We start from the raw sequence: 22427 nt of genomic DNA on the forward strand, positions 1-22427 counted from the left end.
AAAAGGACAACAACATGACATTAAAGTGCAAACTGCACCCAGTCCAGAAACAGCTACCTACAACTCTAACCATAGACTGTATATAAAAGATGGACTCAGTCACCTGTGACATCAACCCTTTGGCTTTATTGTTTTGAAGCCAGGAGTGACATTATTTAGATAAGAGGGCCATATGCTTGTTGACTAAGTGTTGAGCTACTTATCAACAAACAAGACTGTGCTCCTAAGTCCAGTACTGAAAACAGTTGTGTTATACAAAGAAATCACCCCCTGGTACATCTGCTATAAAGGGAAACTATCCATAGAGGGCAAAAACGGTTTTGTCCCAGGTTATAAACATGCTTCATAATGTTGTAAAGCTGAGTGTTTTAACATGGAAGTCTGTGGGGATCGACTTGTTTTTGAAGCCAGACTCAAGTGGCCGCCAGAGGAACTGCAGCTCTTGTCATTTAGTTATTATTAATCTCTGGCTCTCTTCCAGTATGTCTTTTGTCCAGTCTCTTTCCCCTCACCCCCAACCAGTCTCAGCAGATGGCTGCCCCTCCCTGAGCCTCCAGCCTGGTTCTGCTGGAGGTTTCTTCCTGTTAAAAGGGAGTTTTTCCTTCCCACTGTCACCAAGCGCTGCTCATAGGGGTCATTTTGACTGTTGGGTTTTCTCTGTATTTATTGTGTGGTTTTCACCTTATGATAGACAGCGCCTTGAGTCGACTGCTGTGATTTAGTGCAATATAAAACTGAACTGAATCACATCCACATTAGCTTCATTTTCAGTCTGAAAGATTTCTGCATGCGTTGCTTGCTGCTGACGCAGAGCATCTGCACTGCTAACACAAAACTAGCTGTTAATAATTCCACATCAACAGAAAGATCTTGTGTCCTTTCATTAGGACCGAGATTTGTGTCAGTGTGTTTCACACATTTTGTTGGTGGTAAATATGTGACGATACATCTTACAGACATGTTATAAATATGCTAGGGTCTACATGACATTTTAATCACAGGATCACATTTGCAGTTAAAACAATGATAATACAGAAGACAGGAAAAGGAAATACTGTAAATCTTTATTTTGTGCTGCAACATTTGTACATTTGTATTAGCTTTATCCAGCTGCTGTCACAACTACATCCTCACAGACAGCCTCCTGAACCTGGCAATATCCTTATTTGCTGCTGTCATATATCAAAGTACATCCAAATTATTGCTCTCCAGTCAGTCAAAGCAAACAAGTTTTGCATTACCACAGTAGGTCCTGGAACAAAGAATGGTGACATCTCAAGGATCACACTTACTGTTGTTCCCTGCTCTATTTAGGTGAAGCGTATATACACCATTGTGTCCAGAACCAAGGCAGATCTAAGGGTGGAAACAACTACAGTGGTCAAAATTAGGAACTTAAAACTAAAAAGCAACATTAAATATCTAATAAGAAACATTACTACCATTACTACTTTTAATTAAAACAGGATTTTAAAAACAAAAATAACAATATTTACATGGTATTCAGTCAGAACAGCATAAAAAATGCTACCTAAATGAGTTATCTATTGCTACTTGTATCATCACCTATAGCTGCACAGGCGTAAAAATATTTAATTTGGATCTGAAAATGCACAGGACACAAATGCTGACACAGCTGACAGCTCCTCATGTTGTCACAGTGTAAACTTCACTAAACGGTCACTGTCAGCTGACCCGGCAAGTTAAAGCTTAAAAAAACCAGATTGATGTGGCACTGCAGGGAAATTATCACCCAGGTTATGACAGGAAACTAACATGAAATTACAGATAACTGAGGAAAATGTGGAGTGAGAAAAAAAAAAAAGTTCTATCATCGGTGATGTGAGAGTCGCCACGTGCTCATAACAACAACAAAAAATAAACATATTAACAAGTTTATGTGACATTACACTCATAATTACACACACTGCCTCCCAGAGAGCACCAAGGAGGAAGACGTGGACAGTGAGTGAATCTGAGGTAGCAAAGCCAAATTTAAACACTTTGGAAGTGATTACGCGAAAAGAAAAAAAATAAAATAAAAATGCTTTAACGCATTAGTGCATTTTTTCTTGAAGCCTCTAAAATCATTTTTACAATCTCAAATCAAAACTAGATCTCTATAAAATTATTCACATCAGAATTAAGACAAAACTTTTCTAATCTGACTTTCCAACAACGTCCCTGGTCCTGAGAAGAAACACGAGTCCTAATGTACAGCTTATCAGAGAGGGTAGCATTTTTCATCCCATCCTTCACAATACGCACAAGCTGATGAATTCTAACGGGAAGGCGTACTTACATAATCATTCATAATAGCCAAGCTGATACTGTAGCATTTTTTAATAGGGGCACAACGAGTAACATGTACCAAAATGCGAAGCGTGTGGTGTTATTTTTGAAGTATAAAAACAAAATATGTATATACAAAAATATACATCGTAACAAGACATTCCTAGCAGAGGTGTTTCATTTTTTTTCCCCGCATTTTGTAAACTTTTACGTATATGTTTTTATTTATTTTTTAAATGATAAAAAAGGCAATTCTTCAAAAAGTCTATCATAATTTTTTTTTTTCCTCCATCAAAAAATTCAGTGCTCCTTCAGTCCGGAATTAAGCAATCTTTAAAAACAAAAAAAAAAAAAAAAAAAAAAAAAAAAAAAGTATAAAAAGGTCAAATGAGTCAATCCATTCATATTTTTGAGAGCCTTCACACAGCTGTTTATATTGGGTTAAGAAAGTCCTCAGCTCTGAGTGTCCGGGGTCGATGTCCTCAGTAGACGCGGGGAATGATCCGGTAGCGGACAGTTCGGCAGTACTCGTCCCACGCCGAGCCGTACTTCCTCCTGCACTCGCTCATGTCACGCGAGTCTCGGTGTACGAGCAGAATGATGAAGTAGATCATGTAGTACCACGGCAGGAGGTGACTGAAGCCTGCAGGGACAGCGCAAGACAAACATCTTGTTAACATGACAACAAAAAGGTCCTGCTCTGAGCACAATTACCTCCTTTGTGTTTCTCTAGTCTGGTTACACACACACACACACACACACACACACACACACACACACACACACACACACACACACACACACACACACACACACACACACAGACGTAGAGAATCAGAGCAGACTGATCATCTGTTTTTCATCTGCAGTCTCCACTTTCAGGTCTACTGAGGCCCCGTTTACACGTTGCCGTTTCAAAATGAAAACGGCGTCGTTTTGATGTGTTTCACCCTTCCGTTTACACGACAACAGAGTGAAAAACGATGTGTTTCGGAAACTGGGTCCAGAGTGGAGCGTTTCAGAAACGCACCAGCTTGCGTTCTCGTGTAAACACTTGAAACCGGGGTGACTCAAAAATGGGTGACTCGCACATGCGCACTATGGTTGCGACGGCCACAGTTTTCCGCGCACGCGAATTTGATAAACAGTATTCGCGGATTCACGAGTGCTTCTTATGCTTTTCTTGTGTTTTTACCGTTTTGTAATTCAGCGTTGTGTGCAGCAGCGATCCAACCTCATCGTCAGTCCACACAAAACCTCTCACATTGGCCGTTTTGTAAGTAATGAACAATTTGCCGCACAACCTACTGTGTCCCTTCACGCATGCATGTCTTGGGTAAACAAGCTTTTCAAAGAGAAAACCAACGCCAACTTGTGGCCTGGCATGGGAACTACATCGTGTTCATCGTTTCACGTGTCATCGTGTAAACGCAGATCGTTTCTGAAACGCTATCGTGTAAACAGAAGGCTGAAATGCATCAAAACGGGGCCCTAGATTTCTTCAGAAAACGTATGTTCTTGGCACGATATGTTTTGTTGAGTAATGACAAACAAACAAACCCACTATGTACGCTCTCAAGTCATCAGGCTAAGCAAAACCAATAAAACACAAACTTCATTATGACAGGTTTACTGCATCATTGTAGGGCTTCTTGAAGCTGGCTGAGCCCCATTTGAATCATTTGTTCAAAAATCACACTATGTCCACAAGAGGGCAAACCAATACAACAAGAGGCCTAACTCTAGAGAGCTACATTAATGTCAACATAACATTCTCTGTTTCTACACATCTCAACATCAACAACTGAAATAAACAAGTTAGGCAGTACAGGATGGATATTTGATGCTTCTTCAGCAGAAAGCTTGACAGCTGCTAGAACTAAAGGCCTGCAATTAAGCTGATGTTCAGCCTCTTATGTTCCCTATTTGCCCCACAAGAGTCTATCTGAAATCTGAGCCAGTGAGGGCAGCACCTACTGCACACAGCTATTCTGACTTTGATACACAGTATGCAGCACTGTTAACCCTTCAGCGGTGCTGGGTCCGACAACTTTCCAGGTAAAAGCGTAGATTTGAACTCCGTGGTGCTGGAGAAAAAGATGCCCGTCAGCAGAGCCGCTTTATTTTCCATACTTTAAATATGATCAAATGTAGAACATTCATCGACAGCTCCAGCTCACTGTGGGAAGGAGCTGGAGTTTTCAAACAACTGATACCAATAGGCTGCTATTATTATAATGTTGCTCTCTGCTGCTACCAGTTGCATTGCCTGTCCTGTTCCTTGGCTCCTTCTGTATTTAGCATCCTACATTCCTTATTACAAGCAGTGTAAATGTCACACTCACCACAGGGTAGGGACCAGGCCAGAGCCATGATGAGGTCTCCCAAGTAGTTAGGGTGGCGGACCACTCCCCACCAGCCAGAGACCAGCAGACTTTTCCCGGTAGCTGTGGGGATTGTTTTCAAATCTGCAGGAGACAGAACAATAAGAAGATGATTAAAGACCAACATGTCCCATTTATCACACACACACAATAACTCATTTATGCTGTATTTTTTCCTGCTGTAATGTTTACAATAAAAAAAGCACGATCAGGTCCAACCTATCACAGGATCAGATTAACTTGAGTATTTTAACTATTTTTGGGTAAATAAACTGAATGAAAATAAGGAGAGGATGCTATGTGAGTAGTAGAACTATTAATCAAATACAATGCCTTAAAGATGTGAGAAAAATAATCTAGAATGACTTCTGCTGAAGTAATTCAGCCCAGAGATGCTCTAATAACAAACTATCACCATGTGGTTTCACAACTCAGCCACAGTCAGTAACTATCACGTGGAGTCAAAACAAAAATGTGTCTTTAATGGACTCTTTAATCTCAGTATTTTTATTTTTATTTTTTTTACCTCAGAGGGAAATAAAGAAATGTTCAGGCAGGAAAAGAAAAATGATCTTGTTCCATAACCAAGACTTAATTTGGGATAACCCTACAGGAGAACTTACGGGACAGTTTGGGGTCTGATGGGTTTCTCCTGAAGGCATTCTTCTCAGAGTTGGATTTTCTGAAAATGTAGAAGCCGATGACTGAAATACAGAGACAGAGAGGACACGGCCATCAAACACCAGAATGACTCAAATGTTAAGTCTTTCAGAAATACACCTCCTCTACGTAGTAAACTAAAAGAACAAATGAAGAGGATGAGTGAGTTCAGTTTGATGCTCCCACTCACGTTTGAGTATGACGATGGCTGTGACTGCTGGGAGGCTCAGGGAGTTGGGATGGCTGACCAGGTAATAAGCTTGCAGGGTGTATGTAAAAGGAACCCACACCAGATCACCAAAAGCCAGCATGAAGCCAAAACCATCATGCATCAAGTCCATGGTGGTCAGAATGGCCTCCTGGGTGATAAACACAGAGTCAGCATTTGTGTCATCTGAACAACAGATATAATGGCAAGTTCACAAGTTTTGTACCTGACCAGTTGGTTAACGTGAAACTGTAATATATTTGAGAAAAGTGTTGATGTGCTGCACGTACCTCATTCCAGAGGCCGTCCACCACGTAGAGCAGCTGGAACAGGTTCACTAGGATCATGGCATATGATGGAGCATCAAGATTCTGCTGCTTCATCTCAGCCAGTGCCATGGCAAAGTTGATCAAACACTGAACAAAGAAAGACACATAAAGCCAAGATTATTATCAAAAGGCAGCACCAAACCAGGATGTAAAGAATTAGCAGAAGACTGAAGCCTATGAAGCTCTATAAGCCATCGAGGTTTTGGAGACACACGACCACTAATCACATGACATTAAACCTGGCAAAAACCTCCTCGTGATTGCTTAGGTTGCTAGCACACCACTGTGGCCATAGCTTGAACAGAAGTGACAGACTTGTCTACAAACACTGTCCAGATTCTCTCCAAGCTGTAGTGAAACTGTGAAAAGTGCGATGGAAACAGGAGATGGAGACCGCTGGCCTTCAAAAGAAAAAAAGTGGTGGAAACAAGCTTCCATAAACATGCTTCAAAGGGCACTCCATTTCTGGCTTGTGTCACACTGAGCTGTATTACTGCTCGGCTAGTAGTTAGTCAGCATTTGCGGACAAACGTTGAAAACTACAGGCAACCGTGGCAATCTGCGAGCAGCCAAAGCAACCACTAGGAGGTTTTTGGTCCAGCACCTTTGAGATTTCACCCAGCGACAGCCGCCTTACAACCAGTCAGATGCAGCAGAGAGCACAATATGTGCAGAACATTACAGACACGCTATACAGATGAAGCAGTAACAGTAATTTTAATTTGAAGCACTGGTTTGATTAGAATCTTGAGATTACTTCTCAATTAATGAAAGTGCTCACTACATGTATTTTTTATTTTTTTTTTTAAAACAAAAGATATCTCACCCAGCCAATCAGTCCAGGGCGCATCTCACAGAAGAATTTCAGATCAAAGTTTTTGATGCGGGGATTAAGCTCATGTCCTTTGAAAAAGTCATAAACCACATTGCCTGGAGACAAGACAGAAGCAAATTTAAAACCTGCAGATTTACAACAACTGGTAAATTAAAATAAAATAGGTACAACAGAATCTATGCGATCAGTGAGCTCCTTACCAGAGTTTCCTCCTAGTGCCAGCTCTGCTGAGCTGGCATAGCGAGAACGGACATACAGGTAGATGCTCAGCAGGACGGAGATGATGAAGGTGGCTGTCGCCAGCTGCAGGAAGTGGCTGTGGATGTAGGTGAGATCAACACCCTGGAGCACTGCTATAGCCGCCACTATAGCACTCACCAATATGGCAAAGAAACCTGAAGGTACACAGAGAGGTTGACAGATAAATGTACTGAAAACATAAACTAAGCATCTTCTCATTCATTCAAAAACTACAAATCAAAACTTACGAAGCAGAATGGTTATCCAATTACAGAACAAACATTTGGTACAATGTGGGAAAATATTTAAAAAAACAAAAACAAAAAAAAATCTCAACATAGTCCCCTGGGCTTACTAATTTTTCAGCCCAGAAGAGCAGATGCTACGTTTAAGCTTTGGGCTTCTAGAGGGTTTGAAATGATTCAAGATCTGTACGATCCACACATGATGTTAGCATGTTTTGTAAAAGCACGTGAAGCTTATGATTCACTCTGCAGACCACTGCTGAAATAATGATGATGAAGGAATTTTTAAGAAAGATTATAAAACTGATGTGATACCCTGTTTACAGTTTACATTCTGAGCTCAATGCATGGAAATAAACTGGAAATCAACATGTGCTGTAAGTCATACTTAGACAATGAATAACTCGTAACTGCAATTAAGACATTTCTACTTCATTTGTGTCCACAGCACCACAACTAGAATAAGAACGAACAATTATACAAATACAACCATGACAAAAAGTCAAGTGGAATAGTTCTTTGTTGTAAATTATGCTGTTTTTTTTTTTCTTAATTGTTTGACATTTTAATGGAATGGATTTGTTTGTGTGTTAAATAATAAAATTATTTTTTTGCCATTGTGTGTGTGTGGTGTAACATTTCTGAAACACCAGCAAAATGTAATTCCTTTTCAAAATGAACACACCAATCTGGTAGCGCAACACAACACAGCTCACTAAAAGCTTAACTGTCAAATTGCTGAGTGGTAGAGAAAACTTATCAAGTTCACTAAATATAACAAAGGGAAAAAATATGGATTTATCAGTTCAGATGAGGCTACAGTTACAAGTGATCATTACTGAACTGAATTAATACGTTTTCATTGGGAGCTGCTTCATAACGACTCACCATTGGTTCTGTACTTCAGCCTCTCTCCAGACCTTAGTGGCATGCCCTCACTCAGCTACAGACAAACAGACAAAAAAAAAAAACCATCACTTTAGTGTTACAACTTTGATAGAAGACTAAGAGACTCAGGTTGAAAGCCAAACACCAGTTTAGGATGTACATTTTGACAAAGTGCTGTTTAGACTGAAATGCATCATGTGTATTTGATTTAGACACTCAGTGAGCAGGAGGTATGCCCAGTTAGTGGAAGATGCCAAGCAGAAAGAACAAGAGCTTCCCTTTCTCCTGTGAAATGTCTCAGTGTTACTACAGACCTTTAATCCAATTTCTGCCTGATGTCTGCACAAATAAACAAAATAATTTCCAGCTCAGGTGGGTAATTTCCAAACCTGTTAATACAGAGAGCTGGGCAGCCACCATCCTATTAGGCTGTATCTAATGATATTACACAGGAGTATAGGAGGCTGCATTCATGCATGACTACACTTATTTCTTCTGTCTCTAAATCATACATTTATCCTTGCATTTACAAATTTCAGATCTTCTCACTCACTTTTCCAACGGGCAGGATGTAAAGCAGGGCCTGAAATAAGATCCAGAGGATGACAAAGCCAAGAGCCTGGGCATCCCAGAAGGCGTCAAGTGGAGGCAGAGGAGGGGGGGCGTTGACCAGACTGGGGTCCTTCAGGTTGACTTGAAGTATTACAAAGAGAACCCAGGCTGGCAAGAAGAGCAGCCAGAAGTACGCTCCTGGGGGCAGGAAGACACAGCAGGGATACTAATGATGTCAGTTTGGTCAGGTTCAGTCTTCCCTTAGCATCTCTGCACAACTAGCTAAACACCACTGATACACGGACAAACACACACAGAAATGAACTGATTACACAGCTGAACCATATGTGAGTTAGAACAAGGTCTGTACAAGCTCACAGCAGTGAGGCTGTGGCACGGCAGCCAAACAGAGAGCAAAGAGCTGTTTTCTGTATAAACATGACAGTGTTTTATTCTTTTAGTAAACCAAGCTGTGTTTATGACAATACGTGATACATGGTAAGTAAAATGTGCAAAATTCTGTCTCCACTTCCACTATCAGCGCAGTGGCAGACTGTGGACTTACATGAAGTAGGTCAAGATATAAAGAGCAGACAGAAAAGTAGAACCCAATATGACAGTCCCTAAACAAATACTACATTTTAGCTTCTGTTTATATTGTGTCAGAGGAGATATTAACATAAAGCACACAAAAAGAAAATACATGAACAAAAAATGGGATTCGCTTCATTTACGTGTGCACCAGACAGCATTTAAAATTAAACTCTGAAAGAATACTACATGAAATACTGACATGAAACTACATTTCCTCCTACCTATCTTCCCACCAAAGTCGAGAGGGGTGGAGTGGATGGCGGCAGGAGCCGGAGGCGCCTTAGCCTTTTCTAGCAGTTCTGGTTTGGCATCTCCATCGGCCTTCCTGCGGCGTAGATTGTAAGGGCCTTGGTTTTTCTCAGACTCTGCCTCCACCTTAGCTTCAGACTCCTGGAATATGATTTAAGTTTATTTAGAATTATATACAAATCAATGATCACATCTAGATTACAGCATAAAAAGCGTAACCATTTCAACAACCTAACAGATCAGCAGGATACTGCAATCTACCATCTTTATCAAAAAATGAAAGAAAAAAAAGGTAAAAAACTAAATCATAACAAAATGAAATGGCAAAATTCAAAGACTCCCAGCATTATAAATTCAAGGCCCATAATAATTGTCAAAATTGCCCCCCCCCCCCCTCCCAAAGAAATTTTTTTTTTTTTTTAGCCTGTCATGTCTGGCATCTTTCACAATCGGAATGATGATCCGAATGCACTGATGTACCAAACATATTTGCTTTGACAAGAACAGCTCTATATGTTTCCTATAGGCTCTTCTTGTTAATGTTTGCAATTTTATTTTTATTTATTTATCTTTTTATTTAGTTATTCATGCCAAGTCTGACAGGCAACAAGGAAGGGGCAAGAACAAGAGGTGGGGGGGAGAAAAGGGGGGGGGGGGGGGGGAAGAAAAGGAAGAAAGGAGATAGAAAAAAATTTAAAAAAAATAAAAAAAAATAAAAGGGGTTGATATACTCACACACACACACACACACACACACACACACACACACACACACACACACACACACACACATATGCACCTACATATACACACACACACAAACACACACACACAAGTTTATTGTTTGTAGTAATGTGTGTGTATGCGCCTTTGTCATGCAATGTATTCGATAATGAGGGCGAGAAACTGCAACCATGCCCCCCGCGATCCAGAGGTAGATAGGGAAGGACCCAGGGGACCCAGGCCATCCACAGCACAGGAGCTCAGAAGACTGGGGGCCACACATCCCGATGGCAACCGCGTACACTCCCCAGAAGAGGAAGGAGGGAGGCTACAGACGGAACCCCCACAATCCAGGGGCTAGAGTCCAGAGAGCCAGAGACGACGGGCAGCCCACCCCCCCCCCGGCAGGCCGGCACCCCCAGCACGAGCCAGGCATGCGGCCCCCGAGGCCCCAAGCGCCCGAGAGCAGCCCGACACCCGGCAGAGCCCCCCCACGCGCCAAAGAGGCCCAAGCCCAAAGAAATTTGATCATGCATTCAGAAACACCTGCACAGGTCTGAACAACTTACAACCCACATTTACAGCCACAAGAGAGCAAACCGATACAAGACACAAAACTACAGCTATAGTTACATTTATCACAACATAAACACGGCTTTTAAAAGACATCTACAAACCTACACCACTACCCACACTCACAAGACAGAAATGAAATAATTAGGACATTAAATGTCCTATACAACTTAACCTGAGAAAAAGATTATTGTTGTTTGCTGCTGTGAAGAAACAATAATCAGTTTCTCAGCAAGAAACAATCAGAAATCTGCGATACTGTATATGAAGCTTTTTACCACAGAGGTCAAAGTTTTGTATCTCATGCAGCAGATTACTTCACACAGGACTTTTTTTAAAGCTGGCAAAGTAAAGCAGCAGCACATGTTAGTACAACATGTGACTGGTTAAATGAAGCACAGTCTTGTGAGAGGAGCCCCTCTCAGTTAGAAAACACGCATTGGGCCCCCAGCGTGCATGCATCATGACATTCCATCAGCTCTAACTTACCTCGAAGCCCGTTCGCTTTCAGAAAGTCAGTAGCGCCTAGAATATCAGCTGGTTTGCTTTTTGTTATCCCTTTGAACCCACTTTTTTTGGTTTTTTTAACTTTAAGCGATCTTCATAAATGCTTCATTTGGGGACATTTTAAACATTTTCAGCAAAATTTCCAAACAACGTTTTTTTTTTTGTTTTAAAGTACAAGACAAAACTCACCTCAATGACTTTGCTAGCAGTGTTATTCTCCTCTTTCTTTTCATGCTTATTGTTGCTACTGTTCTCTGCTGGCGTTGTCTGTTGCTGCTCGTCAAACAATGGAGGGTGATTGATGGAGATGACAGAGAGACAAAAAGGGAAAAAAAAAAAAAAAAAAAAAAAGATATGTGAGGAACAGACAGAGGGAACGTGAGTGTTATGGTCAAAAGCCAGAATGACAGACTCACACTTTCCCGACAAGGACAAAGTACTGATGATTTAGGACATTTGACAATGGGCTGAATCTTGCCAGACAACTGTAGACCGTTTTATTTTAAAGGCCACTTTATTTGTTAATGGGACAACTTCAACTTTCTGTATCACGGAGACTTGTCATCTATAGTGATATTTTTCTTTTTTGTTTTATTTTGGTTCCACACTAGGAACGTTCCTGGCAACTAAATTGCATCAATTAAACAAAAGAGAGAGAGAGAGAAAAAAAAGAGACAGGTCGAGGAGTCTCAAAGGCAGAAAACCCTCAGAAAATATTCGAAACTGAGCACATTTTGAACAAAGATAAACATTAGCCAAACAAATATTTTGTGTGTATTTTCATAGCCAAATGAAACCATTAATTACATTCTTTATTAATCAAATCAGGTTTTAAGTGTCGCTGAAATGTGCGGCTCTTTGTGCCGTGCATAACATAACCTACAACACGCATGTCCCTTAGTTTCTTCCATGCTAGTCTCCACATCCTGGTGCAGAATATGGTCACACCAGCTTCAGCTGACTGGTTATATTCGAGTTCCAAAGTTGGCATATAGTTTGTTACACATCGAAGTACTGCTGAACAGCACTGGTTAGCACGGCTGTGTCTCGTTCACTTTCCATCTCTGATCATTTACAACTTCCACTCCTAGAGGGTGCAAGAGAGAAGGCGTGGCCACCTGACTTGGCTACAGCCCCAGGCAGTGGCTGGTGCCATCATAACAGCTTTGAATTGGTAACTTCTTTTGTATAATAATTAAATGAGAATAATACATTTGCCTGTCTAGAAGTTCTAGAAAGGCCAGCAACATTTAAACACCTAGTTGTGCAGATCCCTAGTATGCACAAGAGATTCTTTATCTCCAAAAAATGTGATGAATTACAATCCTGTGGTATGACACGGTAAGTATTTTGTGTTGGAGCACAAAAAAAAATCACCACTAGTGTATTTTGTCATACACCCATGTGGTGAGATGAAATAGCAGAACTTCATCAATCACTGAACCACCATCAGCTAAAAATTAACTCAGTCTTAAACATGACGCAATATTACTGTCTAACCGAGACTGTAACTGCTTCTTCCAGGTTTACAACACTTTGCGGAAATGTGCTGCTCTGAGGGTGGAGAGCATTGCGACCTAGTCGCATTTCATTCTTATTGTTACAAACTTTTCATGAAGCATTTGGTGGGTACTTAGCTCTCTGCTTCTTCATTTTTCCATTTCAAACTCCACACATTATTCTGACACATTTCTAACTGACGACACCATTTGATGGGAGTGAAGTCTTACAAAAGTGAGTGTCAAGGCTACTGGGAAGTCATCAAGGCCATGTCTGTCTAAACAACCCATTGGCAAACACCATTACAATGAAATGATTGTGAAATTAATACAGTCAGGTAAGTGCTAAAGAACAGGGATCTCTACATATAGTACAGTACAGTACCTTGATTGTGACAGTTACCTGCTATACATTGTTTTTGCCAGCATCCTTTAACCTTTCTATCAGCCTTTCCACAACCACAAATATTAAATGATCAGACAATATCAAAGCAGCTGCAGCACTTACCAAAGGGCTGAGCCTCACTTCCACTGTATCCTTGAGCTTGCTATCCCTGCGAGAAGACGGTGCACTCTCTGTGACAGCTGTGACAGCTGTAGCAGCAACCGCTGCCGTAGTACGAGAGGATGAGCGGCGTGTGGTCCTTGCCGGGGAGCGTGAGCGGCTGCGACGGCGGCTTGGTGAGCGGGAACGAGAACGAGAGCGGGTCTGGAAACCACTTACACTCTGAGGGAAACAGGAAAGGGAAAAAAAACAAAATGAAAGAGGTCTGCTATCAGTTGCAAAATTGTTTAATCATAAAGATTAAGAATTAAAGCTGAATTTTCAAAGGGTATTATAATAGTTTGGATATATTCCTGCCCCATACCCATGACAATCCAGCTTAATATTTAGTGAAAAAATGTAGACATTACAACCACAGAGAGCCCTTTTGAATTAATAAGTGAAGAGTCAGCTGCAGTTACCAAGATACTGTGACTCTGGTCCTACCTTAATGTCTTGCTCCTTGAGCTCCAGCTCCGTGCCATCTTTGTAGATGACAGTATAGAGCTGGGTTCTGGGCTTAAAGCCCAGCACCTTGACCTCATAGTACAGGCTGCTGCCAGGCCAGCGGCCCATCACCGTGTCCCCTTTCTGGTACTTCACAGTAGGCATCTTTATTTACCTGAAAAGGAGTGAAACACAACAGACCAAGAGCTGAGTACAGAAGAAAGTGCAACAAGGAGGGGAGAAAGTGGCTGAAAGTGAAACTGAGAGGACAAGAGACGAAGGGGAGCAAAGACACTTGACTAGACTGACAGGAGATGTAAATAAAAGCAGAGCATCACTGTATAATTAAAAAAAAAAAATCAAAATAAATCAAACAACAAGTAGCAATATCTAGTACATTTGGCATCATATTCAAGCGCGAGGTAACTTGCCACTCTAAATACAGTTAGGATGAATCATTTGGTAAATGGACTGGGTCTTATATAGTGCTTTCTACTCTACATGAGCAATCAAGTGCTTAATAAATGCTTATCATTTGAAACAATGATGGCATTGTCTCTGCTTGCAGCCCTTTCTGTCTCCTTATGTACCACTTGAAGCACAGCATGCGTTTATACTTAAGCAGTCTGCTTGAATGGTGATAGCAGCATCTCAAAATCTCAATGGGTTCATCGTCACTTGGACAGCTTTGGCAGTTACTTTGTCTTTTGATACAGTGCAACTATGGCCGGACAATAAAGCTGTAGAGTGATTGTCAATAGTTAATGATCAGTCATCTTATTAAGTTGTTCTGACGCTGTACCAAACTATCAAAAAATTAATCACAAACATGAATAATCTCACAAAATGTGCTTTGCAAACACAGAAAGATGCAGCTACAGTAACGTCATGTTAGTGAAGCTGAGCGTTTTTGCATAACCATGTTGGCATTTTGAAGCCAGGCATGACAAGCAACGGTACATCCAACTAAGAAATCAGACACAGCACCCTGATAGGTTACTGTAAGAGTCTGTGTCTGCATGCAGCGTTTTTGCTTCCACTGTGTTCATTTTCTATTCAAATCCCATAAATCACAGCAGTGACAGAGCTCAAAGTCCTCAGCAGAAAAATACGCCTAGCATAAAGCATTTTTGTCAACTCTGCCCAAAGCACTCTCAGCTAAAAACAGCGGGACTTTTGGAACAACACCGCACTTGTCGAGAAGAAGTCCTTTGTTTCTCATGACCAAAATGAAGGAAAGGTGAGACTAATGATAACACTGACTCACGGTGGAGGGGAAAGAAGAAGAAGAAAAAAAAAGCACAGAATAATGTATTTTTTGTAACCTAGTAGCGATAAGTGTTTGAGAGCTGCACTATGAAAATTAGACCATGAGTTCTTCTGGCATAAAAAGCACTGCCTGTGGACACAGACCCTAAAGTGTAACCTGCTTTATAATCCTTCTGGACACTAATCAGACCATAATTTACAAAATATCATATTATAGTCAGTAAAACCTGTACCTAGAATTTGAGACCATAAGCTCAGCATTAAAGTGTTTACTGAGCTGATGGAGAACTTCTGTACAACCACTCATTTAGAAAGAATGCAGGTTTCTGCACTGGCTTCAATTTTCAGAAACATAAGCTAGACCATCTTTTTGCAAATTACTGCATGAAATGCAATTTATAATGTAAGTGCACAATGAAATAGTACTGAGAAAGTATTAAACCAAACATGCTTTAAGCTGTGAGAGGGTCTTGAGCTAAAATAGTAACTTAAGCAGACAAGAAAACCTACACTGAAACTACATTATTAGAGATAACTGGGCTGCAGTGGCACCCCTCACCAAGCATTTACGCTTTGAAGAAATAAGAGAAAATATATCTAACCTGAGGACATCATAAAGCTACGGACAAGACCTAAACCCCAGGGGTAAACCCTCAACTAAACAGCTATACAAAAAAAGTCCACCCAGTCTTCACTTCTGATTTCTGCTTTTGGCAGATGTGTGAACCAGCTTGTCAGAACGGGGGTGGTGAAACTTTCTGAGCTCATCCTCATATAAAAAGGTTAAATGCCACTTTTAGCAACCAACTGCCAAGCTTGTTTCCGGCTACATAATGCTACCCTACAAAAGGGATGATAAGTGATGATCCTTACTGTAAATTTAAACGACAATGATCAACCACTATTTGTCTTTTCTATTTATATCTTTGTTTAAATGGTGTCTGTTTATCCACCCAACCAAGCTATAAATATTCACAGTTTACAATGTCACAACTGACAACCTGTATTAACTACACTATGGAATGGCAAAATCCTATAGTGGTGCTCACCACTGGACACAAAGAGGAGGGCCAGGCGAGGTCAGCATTATGGAACATTAGTGACCCGGGAGGCTCAGTAGTGTGTAGAAAACCAGCACACTACTGCAGAATTGCTGACAAGTGTGTCCCTGTTAGGTTTACCCAGAGCAATGTGTCCCAGTGACTCACTCCATTCAAGTCACAGCCAACCAGGCAAGGAATTTTACACCACCAACTGTCTCTGTATTCATAAGTGAATTTAATACTTGTAAACTTACATTTATCTACTAATAGTCCAGTAATGAAATGTTGCAAACATATTTTTACAGGTTAGTTTGCGGGAATCTGTCTGTAGTAGCTGCAACTGCACAAATGACAAGAAGCTAAATTGTAATTTATCAGCCACAGCATGAACCCAGTGTGAGATGGTCACTTTTATAACTGAGTTCTCAGAGTCGTCAATCATCCTCCAGAAAGCAGCACTTGAAATTTTTACAATTTTTCAGCTGGCAATTATTAAGTTTAACCATGCACAGACCATTCTGTAGAGGTCAACCAACCAACCTATAGTAACTGATTTAACTCCTCGATTTGCCACCTCAAGAAAACATGGGACAAAAACAACGATAAATTAGCACATTAGCATCCACATGGAAGGAATGTCTGACTTTACAGCGTTCAAGACAGGCTTTGGTTTCAGGCTCTACAGTCAGTTCTGTGCTGATAACAATTTGAAGTCACATACCCCAATGACAGCATCCTGTCAGCAGTGATGCTAATTAAAATTCCAGTGGTTATCACAGAGCCATGCTCCAGTAAATGGCAGGTACCATGTAGGAAGTGCTGTGAGGTTCAAACCAGTCATTTAGATCAAAGCTATTATAGTGAACTAAAATTAACTAGATGTGAAGAAACATTTTAGTGAACTCAAAAACTATACTTTAGAAAAAAAGAACTAAAATGACCTAAAGACTTTTTCAGTATGTATGAGGGTTTTTTTTTTAACATGAGTTTACTAAGATGCCTATATGACTGTTGTATTAGTATATTACTGTATTGTTCTGAATGTCCTAGATCTTACAATCTGACAAATACCACCTACATCAATAACATCTAAAACTAAAAGTGAAACTAACAAAGAGGAAATTAAAACTTAACATTTTAAAATATTAAAACTAAACTGAAACAAGCACACCCATCTGGGAATCAAAAAGCCAAACTGAAAGTGAATTAGAAATGGAAAATATTAAACTATATTAACTCTTTTCCAAGTTGCACTTTCTACCCTCAACTGGCAGAAACTAAGCATCATGCAGCCATCAAAGAACCACTTTTTGTTCAACTTGACAATTACAAGGTTGATGAAACACTGACAAGCCTGGTGCACATCTCATCAATCTCCCGTTTGCCTTTATAATCACACAGCAACTTCGTTGATTTACAAAGACTACACCCACTGCTAACTGATACAATCTTGTAAAAACACAAAAATCCACAACATGTGCGTGAAAACCCATCTCACAACACGACACACCCAAAGTATGTCCCAAGGCTGCTCTCCTGGCTGGCGTGCTGGCTTCCATATGGGATGTGGTGAATCCTGACTGAGTAGAGTTCCCCCATCAGATCAGCCTCTGGGCTGATGAAAGGATATGACTAACGTGGGTGGAGTTTAAAATAGAAGTCAGGGAGAGACCCCCTCCTCCCCACCGCTTTGTGCTGAAAAGTGCTCCACCTGGTACGGAGACCATTTGAAATGCAATGTGTGAGTAAAAGTTGTCCCACCAAAGGTTAGAAAAGATATCTTTGTGAGCAAACCAGAAAATTACGTATTATTCAAACGTCCCAGGAGTAGGACAAACAGACCTGCTCTAAGAAACGAGACAGACAACGCACAGCAGCACAAATTTTACTCTCACTGTCAAGGCGCCATCAAAAGTCAGCTTACTACAGTGTATAGTCACACTGTAGTTCACACAATCCTATGTTAGTAAAACATTTTACATAATAATATTTAATGAAAATCGTATCAAAATCTCTAACAGGGGACAAATGTAACTAATGTGGTCCCAAATGTCCAAAAAAGCCCACTTTTCTAAGCACTTGCCTCCCTTTTCACTGCGTTTCTATTATATATATGGGATATGACATAGACGCAAATACCTGGAACTCGTCAAACTGGCGCTCATAACAACCGCTTTAACTGCAGTTTTTGCGCTTAGGCTTACGGAGTAACAGGCGGTGCTCTCGGTTAATGCCGGTGTGCAGGAGCTGTTTCTTTAACGAAATACGCTAGCATGGTTAGCTCGGAGATAGCGCTGATGCAGCTAAAAGCGACAAAAAGGAAAGGAGGGAAAACGTCATGCATTCAAATACTGTTGGCGAAGAAACCAAAAGCACCCGCCATAGAAACAATGCGTGGCCACGCAGGAATAGGTTCGAGAAAGCTAAACTCACTGACAAGAACTCAGCAAAGTCTTTTAAATAATGATGCACAGGCAGCTGGAAACACGACTGAGCTAACGTTTAGCGTTACGATGTGTTAAAGACGACGTTTCACTGGCGGGCACCGTCTAATTTATGAACGAAGTATGTTTGCCTATCGTTAATCTGGATGTTGGCGAGTAGCCCGAACAGAGGTGGGTAGTTACCATTGCAGTTCCCCTTCCCAAAACCCACAAATTCTAATAAAACTTTGACCTATCGATGAGAAAGGTTGCCACTTCACGCTAAAAATAATAAGTCCTACTGTTTTTCAACTTCAACAAAAAGCAAGTTCACATTCCAGAAATTAGACGGAAGCCTACGACGCCGTTATACGGCCAGCTTGAATTAGCTTCGGCTAAGCCCCAGTTTCCCAACAAAGAGAAGCGTAAAGATAGTTACTTCTTGCATCTCAAACACATACGCCGGAAAGCTGCACTTACCTTAATATTGCGCGAATGATTCCAGTAAATAAAACAGATAAAATATCCGGATCACGACGATGAATTAATAAAAGAAGCTTTATATTTCAAAAACGAACTTTGCTAACGTTTGACGTAGAGCTCGTCCTCCCTCCCTCTTCGGGCAAAATCCACCAGTAACTCGGAAGGCGCGAAGGCTTTCGATTGGTTAGTCCAGCGTTCATTTCAAACGATTCTATAATTTCATTGGCTATTGGTGGATTTTAACTGTGTTGGGATTGGCTTTGAGGGAGTCACGACTATTTTGTTTACTGGTATCAAATGACCGTCAGCCGAAACAGCAGTATAGGTAAAAATATCCCAAATTAAACAATATTTAAATGATAGGAATACTTTTGCTTCATAATCGCGAATATTCTGGAGGGCATAACGGAAATTACTATACTGAAACTAACAATAATGTAATAAAATAATCACGATGTAACTGTATTATTAAAATATATATTGCAAGTAATATAAATGTAAATATATGTTAATACTTCACAATTGCTACTGTTCTTGATAAATGGTTTAGCTGATTGCAGTAACAAAAAAAAAAAATGTAGTGAAAGTGAATGGGAAACATCCAGATTTGCTCTGCAGATAACTGATACCCATTCTTACTTTGCATGCACAAGGCAAAGGCTCTGGGGACACATGCTTTCACATAAATCACTTTAATAACACACCTGTGCTGCATGCATTTAAATGCAGCATTTATCATAATACATTACAAAGTGTTTACATAAAAATTGCATCATTATTTTGCTGGGTAAACAGTTTTCTGTCATCATACTTCTTGTTTGCTGTAAAGATGATGCAGCAAAAGGAAACCCTAAAATCAGAGTCATTGTGCATTATCTTTCTCATTATAAAGATACTGATTTAGGGTTTTTATTGCATACAACAAATTGGGGTGCCCATTCAAAGAGGTTTGGGCCTTTCCCCCAAGAGAAAATCATCAGGATTGTAATCAAAATATTTTTACACCAATTTTTATAAGTAAGGTTTAATTTCATAAAGCACAAAAACACATTTATCAAATGGCAAAACCCCCCCAAAAAACAGGAAATGTATACACTTCTATTCACGCTTCTATCAGTAGTCACCCCCCTAAAGACCTGTTTTAAGGCAGAAAAATACCCCCTCTGACAGGTCTTACTGAACCAGCTGACAAAACTGGACTGTAACCTGTTGGATTGTATGTGGGCTTCTCTCTAAAAAAGATCCGAGGCCTCTAAAACAGTCTGTCCTATTTAAAGTGAACTTGCACCTGTTTGAATATCTGCTAGATTAAAGATTATTACAGTATGTTGTACTGAGTATGTTACTGGTGCATGTGTGTGAGCTGAGGATGACTGCTCCAAACACTACCAGTAAAGTGAAGCAGAAACTGAGTGTGACAGCAGAATACCGTGACTTATTTGCATGGGGGACCTGATAGTTGTGACTCATTATTGGCACCTGCCGCTCAGAACTAAAGCTCAGAAACGCAATAGGAGGAAGAGGGCTGATTTTGAAAATTCAAACTCGCCAATCGAGTTAGAGCATCGGTGCCGTCTCATCTTCCTCATCTCTGCAGCTCAGAGTGTTTTCCTGTCTCAGTGCAGCTTTCACCACAGTACAGCTCCTCCATGGCTGCAAGTCAAACCAAACCTCAAATGAACTGCAGATGCACTGCCAGAGCGCTCTATCCGCTCCACCCACAGGAAGTGTTGCTGTGTGTGTTGTAAGGTGAAGCTTCACAGGAACCAATAAAGTGAAGTTTATGCTATGAGGCAAGTCACCCAGAAAATTCATGGTTATTATTAAATCCACAACAAATAACAATTTAAACTCAAATACTGTGCTGTTTATATATATATATATATACATACACACACACACACACATATATACATGTACATATGTATATGTGTGTATACATAAACATTTTAATGCAAATACATTTCTTTTTTGTAAAATAACCTAAATGAAAATGTACAAATTCAATGACTGTCTTCTCATGAGTCAGTATATTGGCATATTTACTTTTAATAAGATTGAGATGTGCATTGTTGTAACACTTTCTCCACGTCTTGCACCTTTCCTTTGTTTTTGTCATATTATACACATAAGCTGCATAAGAAACCCCAATTTGACAGCGAGCTGTAACTAGAAGCCTCTGCAAGTAAACAAAGACAAAGCAAGTAACCAACGACGAGCCCCCAAAAAACATTATTTTGCACTTTCAAAAAAAGAGGTGACAGATCCAGATCTTGCAAAGTGTTTGAGCATTAATGTATTCATTTGACTTGAGAAAACCTATAACTTGCAGTATTAGGTTCAAGTCTTAGTCTCCATCTCCCTCCTGTCATCCTTTTACCCAGCAGCAGTCTGACTGAGCTGACAGATGTCAGCGGCACTAAAAGGAAGACCGTGTGCAGATCGTGAATGCTTTCGATAACTGAGCTCAGTTTCAGTTAGTTTCCCTCTTCCTGTTCACATCTGCTCAGCGTGCACGTGACCCTCTGTGTCAGACATTTTGTCACTGTTGACGGGCTGTGAAACGGAGGCTGATCTGGTGCAGTGACAGATGTGGGAGGAGAAACTGGCCAACTGAGTCCTACAGAGAGCTCAGAGGCTGGTTATTGACTTTGAGAGGGATGCATCCTACTTATTTGCAGCTCAACGTTTCCATTCTTGAAGTCTCCTAGATCAGTTTTGTGTAAGTCAGTGTTGGTTTATCATAAACAGGGCTTTGGTGCAGCCCCTCACTTCATTCCTCTCTGTGAAACAAGCAGTTTCAGCCAAAGTCCTTCTAGAATCAAGGAGCATTTATTTGGGCAATTATTTTAAAATTTATTTCAAGTAACTTTAATTTCAGTGCTTAACAGGACAAACTGCACAGAATTACCAGTCCTAACACAAAATAATGCTTTAAAAAATTTGCTTGTTGCTCCTAAGTGTCTCTGGTGTTAGCTACCTTTCACATCCATTTAAGCCCACTTTTTAAAAGACTGGCTATTCCTCACAAAGATGTGACCAGCATAGGTGGTGCTTCTTTGAAAATACCATGTTGGGGATGTCTGAGGTCATACAGAGGCAAAAATAGAAAAAAAAAACCCCAAAAGTCTAAAGCCTCAGGTTTTGGCTCACAGGAATTACTTGTACATATGGTGAGATAAACATAGTAAATCTTTCAAAGAAATTAATAGAAGTGTCCTCTACAGGAATCATACCTACCCCTCTTAGTGCCTAGGGTGGTATGCATCTCTTTCTCAAGCTCAGGTCCCCTATCAGAGGTCTGGGAGTTTGAGGATTTTGTGCAGTACCTTAGCTCCCTAAGACAGCCCTCATGTGGACAGAGAAATCAGATGACGTGCCTGGAAGCCACTCTTCCAGTTAGGGGGGGTCCTATTAGCACTGAAACTACCTTTGACTTT

At 40.5% G+C, this 22427-nt stretch overlaps 1 protein-coding gene across 1 annotated transcript; it reads right to left on the reverse strand.

The window, feature by feature from the left end:
* Positions 1-1052: 1052 nt before the first annotated feature.
* lbr (lamin B receptor) lies at positions 1053-19127 on the reverse strand. The gene is made up of 14 exons (XM_030722215.1): positions 18985-19127; positions 13770-13944; positions 13287-13505; positions 11469-11552; positions 9449-9617; positions 8635-8831; positions 8082-8136; positions 6909-7103; positions 6700-6803; positions 5835-5960; positions 5527-5695; positions 5300-5380; positions 4638-4760; positions 1053-2935 (listed from the first exon to the last, which is right to left on the reverse strand). Exons 2-14 carry the CDS (start codon positions 13932-13934, stop codon positions 2775-2777), a joined length of 1848 nt encoding a protein of 615 aa, XP_030578075.1. The 5' UTR covers positions 13935-13944; positions 18985-19127; the 3' UTR covers positions 1053-2774.
* Positions 19128-22427: the final 3300 nt, after the last annotated feature.

This window comes from Archocentrus centrarchus, chromosome 24 (assembly GCF_007364275.1).
Source record: "Archocentrus centrarchus isolate MPI-CPG fArcCen1 chromosome 24, fArcCen1, whole genome shotgun sequence".
Lineage (NCBI taxonomy): Eukaryota > Metazoa > Chordata > Actinopteri > Cichliformes > Cichlidae > Archocentrus > Archocentrus centrarchus.

What these genes read in the sequence shown, in the direction of transcription:
- lbr (XM_030722215.1), bottom strand. Translation starts at nt 13,934, where the DNA reads ATGCCTACTGTGAAGTACCAGAAAGGGGACACGGTGATGGGCCGCTGG. An exon ending in GCTGAAGTACAGAACCAATG is followed by an intron (nt 7,104 to 8,081) that starts GTGAGTCGTTAT and finishes GTGTACCTTCAG; the next exon opens with GTTTCTTTGCCATATTGGTG. An exon ending in ATCAGACCCCAAACTGTCCC is followed by an intron (nt 4,761 to 5,299) that starts GTAAGTTCTCCT and finishes TGTCTCCTGCAG; the next exon opens with ATTTGAAAACAATCCCCACA.